The following is a 13,852-nucleotide window of genomic DNA, read 5'->3' as shown; positions in this document are numbered from 1 at the left end:
AACTAGAAAGACGCGTTATAATAATGGGAGACTTTAATTGTCACTTATGCCCACATAGTGGAACATCTGTTTGTGACATAAGTAGCCTTAATGGCGACTCTTCTACCCACTTTGAGCATACACACATTGGAAATCTAATGAATAAATTGTTACATGAATTTTTCAATGAGTTAACTGAGCCAATGACTGATTTCCAACCAACATTTCATGGAAGGGGGTCACTTTCGACAATAGACTTTATATTGATGTCAAATAGCCATCACAGGGATGCTCTGGAATACAATATAGAAGATATAGCTATGAGCGATCACTATCCGCTCAGTGCTAAATTTTATGTTGCCCCTAGCCATAACCAGTCAGAGGATATAACGGAAAGTCTCTATTGTCATTCAATATCTTTGGCATGCACAAACGGCTATTCCATAAAATGGGCAAAAGTAAACACAGAAAACTTTTTGAAAAATTTGATCATGAATGACCCTGACCTTTTTCTGACATGTCTCGAATATCCCCCAAATCCACCTGCAGTCAAAACTGCTTTTGATAAAATAGCAATTACAATTAGGAAAAACCTTATCAGAAAACAAAAAGAAAGTTCCAGGGCCAAGAGCACAGGCTGGTTCAATTCAGAATGCTCAAAAGCCCATAATATACTTAAAGATACATTAAAAAAATCACCAAAAAACTTAACAGAAGTTAGAACTGCCCGATTGGCTCATAAACAGTCAATCAAGAAAAGAAAAAGGGAACTTAAAGACGCAGCTTGGGAGGCCCTATTAAAAGCAAGTACCCTAAGGGATAACACGGCTTTCTGGAGGGAAGTAAACGCACCTTATTTTAGGGACAGGACGACAGACCTCATAGAAATTGCCATCACTGAGGATGCTTGGATCGATCACTTCACAGAGCTATATAAGTTAGATGAGCTGATTGAACCATATAACCCTGAAGTAAATTGCTCACGGGAGAATGGCCCCCAGAGAACCCAGACAGAGTCATTTCCGCTCCTTATTCATTTTACACACACAGAAATAGAACAGGCTATAATGGAAAGTGCAAACTCCAAAGCTCCAGGACCAGATGGAATCCCAATTGACATATTTAAAGACAATTTGCCTCTATGGGCCCCCATCCTCACAAACGTTCTCAATTCTTTTGCAACGGAAGGTTTCCCTACAACATGGCAAGAAGCCATAATAATTCAAATTTTTAAAAAGGGAGATAGAACGGACCCAAAATGCTACAGACCAATCTCCCTGTTGGACCCTATGATGAAGGTAGCCGGAAGAGTATTGCTGTATCAACTACAAGCCTGGGCTGTGGAAAAAGGCGTCCTCTCCAAATTTCAATATGGTTTTGTTTCTGGCCTTGGCACGGTGGAGCAATGCCTTAACTTAGCCTTGATTACAGATAAGTACCTAATGGCTAAGAAAAGCAACTTATACATGACTTTTGTTGATTTAAGTTCAGCATTTGACTGCATTAACCACAGTATACTTTGGACCACCCTCATAGATTTGGGAATTGATATAAACATACTTGCTTTTATAAAGGAACTATATCGAGGAGCAGAGGCTAAGGTCCGCTATTAAAAAAATTGAAATTGTACCAAAAACTTCCCCATAAAAAAAGGCGTCCGACAGGGATGCATCCTCGCTCCGTTCCTTTTTAATCTTTATATAAATAGTGTTGCAGACTATCTGGCCAAGCTAGAAGTAGACTATCCCAAAATTAATGGCATGGCAGTCCCAATTTTACTATATGCGGACGACGCTGTCATCATGTCTAGGACACAGTTAGGGCTCCAGAAAGCACTGTCAGGTTTTTCCTCATTTATGGATATGAGAGGACTCAAGATAAATGTGGGTAAAACCTTCACTATGTGCTGTAGCACAAAAAAGAATACAGTCTGCAACACTTTTTTAAATTCAACAAAGATAAGCTTAACAAAAACTTTTAGCTACCTGGGCGTTCTTTTTAATAATAGGGGAACATGGAATACAGCCATTAATACACTTAACTTGGCATTTATTAGACAAATCGGTGCCCTAAAAAAGTTTGCTAAAAAACTAGGTGGAAAGCCGGTCCAGATACTGCTTAATATCTATGGAGCAAAATGCGTCTCCACAGCGACGTATGGTGCAGGAATCTGGGGTATGGCGGATTGTCGTGAGATACAAATTAGTGAGAACGCCTTTCTCAGATACTTGCTATCAGTACCGGGATCTATCTCTACCACCATTTGTCATAATGAGCTTGCCCAGGTCCACATCACTGACATAATTAAGACAAGCCCAATTTTGCTGTGGCATAAAATATGGACCTCGAATAAAACAGACTTCAGTAAAGATGTGATTACAGACTGTATGGCTTTAGCAGCCTCACTGAAAATACCCTGGCTTTCCTATGTCAGAAAATTTCTAAACTCCTTAGGGCTCTCTGACTTGTATGAAAACCCTATTTCATGTTCTTCAATTTCAAAAAAGGTACTTAAGGAAAGTTGCCTAGGTCTGCTTGAAGATAGGCGCTCTTATTTAGAGGGCAATAAGCCAACAATCGCTTATCATCATCTTTTACTGCATGGTGCAGGTATTCCGACCTACCTGTCCCCTACATACTCTGTTTACACGAGATTACTGCTAACCAGGATGAGGACCGATTGTTTTTATCGACTGTTAACATTCCCTACTATAAATGATTGGTCTGCTAATTTGATGAATTGTCCTTGCGATAACACCTCTAAACAATCAAATATTAATTTTATATTATTTTGTAAATATTATGAATGGGGAAGAAAGAGGCATTTACTCCCATTGTTAAAACTATGGGGTCTTAGACAATTCAGACCAGCTTTACTTAAACTATATATGCTTCAGGATGAAATAACAGTGTTCTTGAAATATGCAGTAAAGTGCAGAGTGTCCATGAACTGATTGATGTTACAGGTTTAATGTAAACACCCTATAAATAAGTCTTTTTTCTTTTTAAACAATCAAAACTGTGTTTTTATCCATTTTAAATATTGTTGTGTAAATGAATTGTGCTTTTATGGTTTTTACTGTCAAAAATCGAATAAGGCTTTCTTTGAATTGAATTGAATATACACAATATAACCATATTTATTATGCATATCTCATCAGGGTAAGTCACATGTACCCAGGGGTGTCTACTAACTGCCCTAGAGGTGATGAGAGAAATGCTGAATTTTCTGCATATGTTATGGCACTGCTCACAGTGTCTTTATTTTGGGACAAAGTGCTACAGGGTGTTGTGACTGAGGTGATGGGTAGGCTCATACTGAAAGAACCCACAACGTGGCTTCTTGGTATGCTGGCTCATCCTAAACATTCTAAATGTGCATGATCCTTTATAAATCTAGCTCTGATTTTAGAAAAATTACGTATTGCTTTGTTTTGGAAGGCAACAGACGTGCCCTTTAACCAAGATTGATGGATAGATGTATCATGATGGGCCAATGCGGAGACAGTTGTATTGTTGGGTCCCTCCGATATAGGTGGGACCCAAAAATACACTACACTACAGGACACATATCTGGAAGAGGTGGGAGTGAAGTTGGATATACACCCTCCCTGAAGCAGTGTATTAAGCAGGTAGGATATGTGAGCAACACAATTAAATAAGTATCCTACCACATGCAAGGAGGGCCTCCACACATTACTCTTTAGCTTCACCATAGATACACCACCTGATGACACACATATCTCGATAGATACACTAGTACACATGACTTGAAGGATGTCATAGTGATGCAACTCTGGATGGGAACAATGTTGTATTAGGGACTATTATTTTATTGCTTGTTTTCATGTTTGGTCTTTTGGCTTACTTGTTGTAGTCTTTTACACTGACCTGCTCCAGTTAATCACAACTGTTTTGTATTGATTTGAATGTGAAAAATGTTGTTACACTGGATGATAGAGGTGAGTCCCTGATGGGCTATCACCACTGAAGTCTCACATAATCACACAAGTGTTGTAGCATGTAAAGCACTGTTTGTAAGGGAAGTCTGGGAACACTGTGATTATTTGAGCTCTACACTGCCCCCTCGATGTGTCTTTTGTTACATAACCATATAAAAAACATTTAAAAAATCAATGCTAGTTATTATTTTAGGATTGCAGAGAAATTTTCGGAACTAAGATTTGAAATGCAAATATGTTGAGAAGGCTACTTCCAGAAAAAATATTTGAAAAGTAGTTATAACAAAATGCTAAAATACAAAGAAAAGAAACATTTTGAAGTAGGCACTAACATGCTAAAATTGGTGATGAAGGCTGTCTTTGGAAGGTCCACATCGAAAAATATCTCTTTGGAGGTGTTGGCACGGTTGACAGCTCGACTAGTGATGACATTGTGAGAGAAGCGGGACGTCACCTTGGAATCAATTTTCACGCTATAGACTTCCACTTCATTCTGAGTCTGTAAAAAACATAAATTGGCACATAAATGATGAGAATGTTACTATTTAACCCATTTGGCTCTATAGTGAATTAAAGAATGTTTGCTGGACCTGAAAATGTATATCAGATGATAAGATATTTTAGGCCCAAGTGACAAAAGTAGTCAAAAACCTTTGGATTTCAGTTGACTTGTTGTGTTATTCTCAAACCACCTTCGTAGATATGTGTAGAATGTTCGATTTTTTAAAGCCATACAAATAGATGTATATCGATCCACTTCCCCGCATGTTCTGCACCACTTATACCAGGCTCATTCGCTTATAATTTAAAAAGTGCCCATAAATTGGGGAAATGCACTACACCTGTTTGCGAATAGCCACACAGTTATGATACTGTGGTATCGGTTTCAACAGCAGTGCACAATATTCTGTGAATCACCACATCTTCTGAACCATAAGAAATATACGGCTTTGAACACATACCGTCAAACTTTTTAGACTGCATCTACACTTTTCCGACTATTTGCATCACGTTTAGGTAGGGCATGCAAAAATGTCAACATTGTTTATGTGTTTAACAAACATAAATAGGTAAAGAATATCTCGTCCGGCACTAGCATCTCAGGTCACTGTTCACCTTCCAGTGTCAAAACCCCATGTAGCAAACAACAAAATATAATTGGTTGTCTTAGCGACAATGTAAAGTCCTTTGACTGTTAATATTTTGTAAAAATGTCATGTTATCGTTACAGACGAATGTTAAATTCCAGAAATGTCATTTTATTGACACAGATGCATAATCAATTCAACATGATTCTTTCTATACAATAATACATTATTTCTAGGACACAGTGATTAACTTGGTTGAAATGTGATCTGACTCAAGGGTAATAGTAGCACGAGAGAATATGGTTCTGATATGTTTTATAATGAATATCATTAAAGATTTGGGGGCATATTATCAAGAACGGCGTTAAAATTATCGCTGCTTTAGCGGCAGGAAGATGCCGCTAAAGCGGCGATATTGGGCTTGATAATATGCTCTTGTGAATTCCCATAGAAGCCCGGGTTCACACCAGAACCTGCCCCCTTGAGACATAGGATTTTCTGTGACATATTCTGTAGTACATGTGATAGAAATAAAGGCACTATTTGGTAAACACTAAAGAAAGATGTTAGTTCAATGGAAAGCTAATATAACGTTTCAATGTTAATTATTGATAATGGTATTTCACAACAGTTAATGTTGTCATGACTAATCAGATGGTATTCTATTATTTTATTTGTTTTGGTTTTCTATTCCTTTTTCATTTTTTGGAACAGCCCCCAAGAAGTGATTATTCGAGAAACATATGTTGGCTGTTATCAATTAATCTGCATGAAGAAATATGGTTGTCATGTATTGTTTTGTATGAAGAATCATGGTGAATTGAATATTCTTCTCTGGAAATGAAAATGCACTTCTGGAATTGAACCTTCATCTGTGAAAATAAAACAATTTGTTCAGAATATTCATAGTTCAAGGACTTTATATTGTCTCTCAGAAAATATAAATTTTAATATTGTATTTTTACGAGTATGTGTCAAAGAGGGGATTAGGATAAACCTCTCTTTGCAGAAGAAGAGAATGGGCCTGCTGGTGCCTGCTAATGCATCCTGGCAAGCAAGCATGCTCCTTTTGCTGCTGTTATTAGGGTTGCCTTGTTGATGTCTTCACTTAAACCTGTACTACCAGGCCTACCATGGCTGTTGTGGATCTGGCATCAATTGATAGGCATGAGGTAAGGTCTGAAGAGAGCACCATGTGGTACAGGATCACAGCTAAGCAAACTGAAGTGGGATGAGACCCCAAATTGGTGAGAGAAAGTAGGGGCTTGGCTTTATGTGCTTCCCCACTGGCAAATCCAAAATCAATTGTTACAAGAGTAACAGGGAGTGAGATAAGCCAGTGGTGTTGCATAGATTGTTGTCTTTAGCAGTATGCTGTATTGATACTGTTGCAGAGATTTCTGTCCTTAGCAGTGTCCTGTGTTGATACTTCTACAAGGAGGATTTTGTTGCACCTTTGGCAGTGACATGCTAAACTAAAAATTAGGGCCATGGTCAATTGACCTAAGCAAGGCACCCTAACAAAAACTGAGTGTTTCCTTTATACGCCAACTGGAACGGAAGAACAACCGGCGGAGTGGTAGGCCTCCCAATACTGTTTTTTAGTTTTTTGTGCGGGTGCCGGTTTTTGCTTAAAACATAGTCCAGTGGTATGGACATAATTTTGATCCACACCTTCTTACTCCTTGTTTTGAAGATCAAATATTTCATTGTATTTTGCCATAGAGGTATGATTCAGATCTCTTATCGGCAGCTCTAATCTTTTAGCAAGTGATCCTTAGCCTGGACTGACTTTGGGTCTTTTCTCTTTCATGTTCTCCCCCTCCTCTCTTTTCCTAATCTCATTTATATATTTTCTCTCTCTCTCTTAATCCTTGAACAAACCTATTCCTTAGGTGCATAAATATGCCACGAAGTTTGTTGATTAGCACTCTGCACTTATATACAACTGTAATCTATTAGTTTGGCGAAATTAGACCCATTGAATTTCCATGTGCATGTTTATTTTAGATCAATCACCAAACTGCTTTACTAGAAATAGCTAAAGTAAGGTCTTTGCACTAGGAAATTTGTAAACCAAACTAGGATGTCACTTACACCCCTTTATCACATGGGTCTTCTGATCACTTATAGGACCGATACATCAGAATTGGTAGCAGACAAGATTTTGGGTTGTCACCCAGGGTGTAATTACACTAAAGTCACTTGTCGACTGAATTTTAAAACATGTTTTTGAGTTTCTGAAACGTTACTATTGTACATCTTCAAGCCTTGAAGAAGTTGTGGCTTCACACAATGACGAAACACGTGTTGGCTGGACAATCGATCCTCATTAAATCATAAGAACACAATACACCAGGAATGTTTTGCTGTCATTTCACTTTTTTGACGTGTGGATAGTAAAAGGTTTCTTGATTTTTGGTGAATGCAGATTACGCAGTACTGTTTCTGCATTATACAAAAGAACGTGTGCATAGGCATTTGTAAATAAAAATAACAAACTCTGACTTCCTTACCCAGTCTTAACTTTCAAGTATGGTTCTTAAGAATACACCTATGGACACTACATCCTGGTTTACAATTAACTTATTTAAAGGGGCACAAGTAACGATAGCTGGTAGAGAAAGTAATTGACGCGAAAGAGAATTGAACCAAACATAAAAATTCAATTGGATTTCAAAGCCAGGATAAGTGAGCTGACAGCTTGACTAAAGAGAGGAAAGGAACAGAAAGAAGAGAGGCACCTTCACTACACTGTGGTTATCAAAAAAACAATAACGTTTTTAATAAATGCTCTCTTCAAATTTTGATACATATTTTTGAACAGAAAAATAAAAAGGCAATGTGCCACTGAACCTCACCCCTAAGAGTCTTTCCTCTATAGCCATGCTGGAATTCATAATCTTCAAATTTGAACTCTTTCCTTGAGGTATAAGTATGGAGGCAATCAGAACTGAATGACTATCTTGTGCTAAAATGTAAATTTGATTAAGAATGCACACAAACCAATAAGTGGAACTTTTGTTATGGTGAGTTAAGTGTGCATCAGAATTGTAGGAAGCTCAAGTGGTAACAGGGACATGCTGGGCTGCTGAGTGAGGTTCTGGAAGAAGAGTTAGAATCTATAAATGACACTTTACCAGCAACTAAGAACTAATAGTTTTATGTTTTTTTTTAATCCTTCACTTCTTACCAGACAGCAAGTTCAGATAACCTGTTCAGTAAAAAGTTACAGATAAATGGAAAAACTTCTCCACTCTCAAGAGAGGAGAGATTTCTAAGTAGGTGTCTGACTAAGATTATACATTCAAATTATTTAGATAATTTGTTTTGAACACAAAAATGTATTTGATGCCTATGAAACAAGCTCCATAAAATATGACTACAAGCTTGTATGAAAAGATAAGATGAGTTTTGGTTGTTGTTCGCTGATACTATCAAATGTAAAGGCTCAAAAAGGTATTAAAGATATCCATTCAAATAGGGCAGTAGAATGCACACAACCCTTTCTAGAAAGAGGTGTAAGCTAGTTATGTGCATGATATGTAGGCTTCAGATGTTCACGCCTACAGCATGTCTCCTAAGATCAATGCTTTGTCCAAAGACAGACATCGCCCATAGCAAATTTATCGACCTTTCACTTTCTCTTGCAAAATGTGTGACTGCACTGGAAATCCGGGTCTCTTCTATCCATGCATACTTGACAGCTGGAAGTCATGAAATAGGCCTAGGCTGAAGATGATGTGGTTAGACGGCTAAGGCACAAGGCTGGAAAACCCACATGAATCATAAGATGTGAACCTATCTTGCTGGCACTGGCTACCGGGCAGGCATGAAACCACAATAAGCTACTTATATGATAATGTACACTACAATGACCCATCATGTCCCTAAATCAACAAAGAAGCCACCCACACACCACATACAACTGAAGAATGCACTGCCAATACCCTTAGAAAGCCCCCTGGGCAGGAACTGTGGCACTCTTGCAGTGCTTCTTGAACTGTTTTTAACCTCAGAAGGGTATAAGCCCCGCCCTCTGTTTCACCTGTCTGCTGTCTCATTTTTGGTTAGCCCTGTATTCTTGCCCTCTTTGGTATGCTCCTGATGTGAGGGGTATAAACATTTTACAGTTCTATGTAGTTTCATCATGTATGATGTACATGTAATAACTCAATAAAGAGCAATTTAAAATGAAAAATAGATTTAACAAAAAAGTGGGTATCAGTTCCGATGCCTGAGAATAACTGACTCTCATTTATGAGGCACTTATATAAACCAGTTAAAAAAATATAGGCGGATAATTAAATTCTGGTGGTTATAAACAGAAGAAAACAAATACATGTAATACCTGTCGTCTAAATATCATTTCATATATCCTCTGCAAATTTCTCACAGAGCAATGCCCCAATGAGGTACCTGTAACAGTAATCATTAAAGAACTGGAATAATTAGCCAGTATCTGTGCACCCCTCTACAAGACTTCATAGCCTTGTGTTGCATTCCAAAGTCTTCTTGTGGCAGTATTACTTCCTTATTCCCAAGAATGGTCCAACCTACTGCCATGGGAATTATCCACTAATTCCTCTTTTAGATGTGTCAGTGAAACTTTACTCAAACACCTGCTAGGTTTCCCCAGCTCCTGAATATAGCAGAAGTCGATAGTACATTTAGAGCATTCTGTATTTCACTTCAGGTACAAATAACATCCAGCTAAAACAATTGGCATGGAGGCGAAGCTGTGAAGCTGCGAAGAGGAGAGTGGAGGTGGAGGCAGTGGAGGCATGAAGGTCGGGTATAGAATGCTGGCAGTGAGACTGTGAGGTGGCCAACGCGTAAGTGCTTGGTGTCTCTCTCTTACTGGATGGAAGCAGCTGAAAATAGTCCGGTACGGCTTGCTCCTATGAGGGCTGCCCTTCATATCCCTATCTTCTCTGGTGCATACTACTAAGGGTAACTAAAGGTAGTTTTGCCTAAAAACGCCTGACTACACTTTAATTCTACCCTTCCTTGAACCCTAAAATCCCCTTACTACCCTTTTCTCCAACCACCCTGAACCCAAAAAACTATTTAAAACCCCTAAGTGTATCATTACCTGAACAAAAATCCTTACTATGCCTTAAAGTTACCCTTCCATGACCTGTAAATCCCCTTACTTACCTTTTATGTCACCCATTTCTGAGACCTAGACACCCTTTTCTACCCCTTAATGCAACACTTCACTGAAATCTAATAACTCTATATCATCCCTTAACTCTACCCTTCCCTGAAGCCTAAAAAAACCTCTTACTATCCATTAAGGCTACCTTTCCCTCAATCCTAAACAAAACTTTTACTAGTCCTGCACCCTCTTTCCCATCTCACTGTACAATCTCTTCTCAACTTTAGCCGGAGTATGTTCTCTTGCCCCACTTCCCAGCACACGTACGCAACTACAACTTTTTTGCATTCTATTTTTTCAGTTGATGACAATTATGAATTAGCTCCATTTGTAAGAGCTCAATATATTCAGAAATATTTCTTAGCAAGACAGTCAGTTACAAATCTGTTTCGGTTTCCTGGTCATAATTAACTATATCTCCTTAGCACAGGTCCTAAATATTCCTCAATGCATTTCTCTAAATACACTAACAACCACAAACTTCCCAAATCAAAGCATGAAATTAAAATTATTTTCCCCTTGATTTTTAATATTGTTCAATGTAATTAACTTCAGCTTCTTGTAAGAAACAAAGGTCGTAGGAGAGTATTATATGCAACTATATCAAACATCATGTGTGTGCAATTAACAGAAACAAAGCCTTACACGCTCAGATCACACTCAAATCTTCAAAATTGTTTCTTTGAAATGTTATCCTCGAATCTTACTTAGTAATGCAAAACACAAATGCAAAAGCATTCCTTTTTACATTTTTTATTTAAAAAAGGAAAACTGAGAACCACAATAACTCACCACTGTTTGAGCAACGCTTCGTTTCTGTGAAGAGAAAGAAACCACGTGAAAGTTATAAAAACACCGTTCAAATAAGTTACACTCATCGAAGTTTAATACATTCTAATGTTTACAGTTCATTTGGTGTTACCCTTTCGGTGGAAAGAAAACTATTTTTATTCACTCGATGTCGGGAAATGCGAATCATTTTTCCGGGGTAAAATTGAACGTAACTGGGGTCATCCGGAAACATTTAAACAGTTCAATTAGCCATTTATTGTGGTATCTTATGCCAGACAACCTAGATTTGCAATGGGCACTCAACCATATCTTTATAAAGAGTGTAGAATGATTCCAGACACACTGTTGGCCGCCAGAGGAGTGGATTTATATATTCAATTAGTGCGTTTTTCACAGAATGTTCTAGAATGTGTACATTTATCGGCGAGGTTAGTCTTTGCGAAAGGATAAATAAAATAATAGTTTATGTTTCTGAGTTATATATAGTTTCATAAAACGTACACAGATTATTGTCATGAGCAGATTTTAGAACAAGGCTTGGTAGATTAATTTGTGTTGGTTGTATTCAGGGTATTTCTTTAAGGAATGCAAGCTAGTATGCATTGTCCATAGAAACTACTTTCAAAGAGTTGTTTGATGCTACCACCATGTGTACTGCCTGTTTTCCTGTCTATAATAGTGGAAAGCAGTATTTGCCATCACTGATTAACTGTATATATGAAAAGTGTGCCCGTGTGTATGTATTAAGTTTGATATGCTGTTGGAAAATCATCCTGCCCCCTGGGCACGCCCCATCATTGCAATATGCTGGATTTGCTGACTGGTACTGGTGGTAAGTGACTCTGACTGACCCTAGAATCTGCCTAGCCCGGCTCAGGGACAGTGCTATGCTGAATGAGACTCTTAGAATACTGTGAAAACACCTACATACACTAGGGTACACTGTGTGTTAGGGTACCCCAATAATTGGCATCACCTCCTCTATAAGGCCCTAGTACATAATAGGACAGGGGGAACAAAACAATATTTAAGTCCATAGTATATGATAGGGCATGGCAGTTTAAAAGCCAGCATCCCTTTCTGCACTTGCATGCGTGCACAGCTGAAGCCTGAAGTCAGTTTAAAAGCAGCCCTGGGTTGCAGACTGCTTTTATTCCCAAATTCGACTTTGGTGTTTGGGATACTTAAAAATGCTAAACTACAATGTTTGGGCATTAAGGTACCCCCAGGGGCTCTCCTAGGTGTCCCAGACACGGGGGTTAGGTATTTATAAGGAGGACCCTTATAAAAAGCATTTTAGATGCCCTGGGTTAGGTAAAATTGCACATTTCACTTCCAGCATTGTGGTTAAGTGCTTCCCAAAGTCACTAGGATCCCTGTGGAGTAAGGTTCTGAAATATTTTACATATGCAGAACCCACAAATTCTCCCCTAGCTGTTCCAGGGGTGGGGGTTCCTGTAGATTTAGGCAGGGCCCTTATAAAATATGTTTGTATATGCCCTGGCATTGGAAAACTGGCCCAAGTCATGTTTCTGAATGCAAATCCCCTGCCACATAGGTTAAGACGTTATTAACTAATAATTCCGCTAGGATAATCATAAAAATACCATTCAAAGACTTCCTAGAATGGTATTGATAAATCCAACAATATGGTATTGTTGATTTTCCCCTAAAGTGTACAGACAAGACGTTATAAGACTTTCTTGTCTGTAAGCCAAAGTTCAGCCTTCCAGTGGTCTGACCTGATTGGTCAGAGTTAAGTAGATTAGGCAGGCTCATTTGATGAGGTGAAAATAGCTCCTGGGGTTAGAAAGCTGTTTTGGGCGGCCAGGAGAATGCAAGAGCAGGGGGAGGGGTTTTAAACAATATTCTTCAATGAAAGGAGGAGAAAGGCAGGAGAAGCCTGTTTCATTTACACCTCTGCTCTTTGATCCCAGCCAGATGGTAGTATTAAGGAAGGAATTAACAGATTCAAGGGGGGGAAACTATGGAGAACCATTCAGGAGGTGTGTTTAGCTAGCTCTTCTCCCCCTGCTGGAAAATGAGACATGATGAATTTTGGAGAAATGGTTCTCTCTGGGAGGAAATACTGATACACTTTGGAGGATATGGTCATACCCTGGGGTGTTGTCCTGCACCTCACTGGACAGGAGTGCCCTCCTGCTTGACCCAGAGAACTTGGAATAAGTATCTGAGAGGGGCAGAACCTCTAGGAGCTGCTGCTTGAAACTTAAGGAAGAAGAGGTGTCCATGCTGAGAAGTTTGATTTGCACCAACCAGGCCCGGCACTCTGAAGATTGAGCCTACTGCACAATCTAGAACTATAGCCCTGTGGACTACCTTGCTTCAAAATGACTAAAGAGTGGACACCCTGCAAGCTACAGGTTAAAAGAGCTCGCCAGGAACATCACCGCCAAGATCCTCAGTCTGGAGTACTACCAGTGGATTTGTGAGGGTTTTGTTGATTGTTGGAACTGGAGTCCCAAACTTTCAAGGACCATTTTAGAGCTTCCAGACCCTAGGAGTAAGTGTTAGACAATTTGGGACCCTTTGAGGAACTTCAGGAAGAAGTTCCAGAAGTTTGGAGAACTTTGAAGCAACTTTGAAACAAAGCTCCTTAAGTGGACCGACTTAACCTGGTCGGCCAAGCAGGCAACCTTCTACTGCAATCCTGCCTGTCATCCAGGTTCATCTCAATGAAAAGCTATGAAGTTCCGACTTCCAGAGTTTGACCAGGAGTTGGCTGAAACCCAAGCCTGAGAACCCTCACCAAATTCTGCTTGGTGAAGAGCATTGAGGGACCCCACAAAGAAAAGTTCTGTAAAAGTTTCCAAGTCCAAACATAGGAGTGGTGACCCGGACCAACCACG

At 39.1% G+C, this 13,852-nt stretch overlaps 1 protein-coding gene across 1 annotated transcript in view; it reads right to left on the bottom strand.

Annotated features, from left to right (window-relative positions):
• LOC147692933 (inter-alpha-trypsin inhibitor heavy chain H3-like) overlaps nucleotides 1-13,852 on the bottom strand; it is a 395,157-nt gene that overhangs the window by 369,827 nt on the left and 11,478 nt on the right. Inside the window, exons 2-3 of the mRNA XM_086939194.1 lie at nucleotides 10,983-11,006; nucleotides 4,274-4,440 (exon numbers count right to left, since the gene is read on the bottom strand). Coding sequence (XP_086795320.1) covers nucleotides 4,274-4,440; nucleotides 10,983-11,006 — 191 coding nt within the window. The remainder of the gene's footprint in view (nucleotides 1-4,273; nucleotides 4,441-10,982; nucleotides 11,007-13,852) is intronic.

This window comes from Lissotriton vulgaris, chromosome 9 (assembly GCF_964263255.1).
Source record: "Lissotriton vulgaris chromosome 9, aLisVul1.2, whole genome shotgun sequence".
Taxonomy (NCBI): domain Eukaryota; kingdom Metazoa; phylum Chordata; class Amphibia; order Caudata; family Salamandridae; genus Lissotriton; species Lissotriton vulgaris.
The sequence above is the reverse complement of the archived record's forward strand: the minus strand, read 5'-3'. Positions and strand labels throughout refer to the sequence as shown.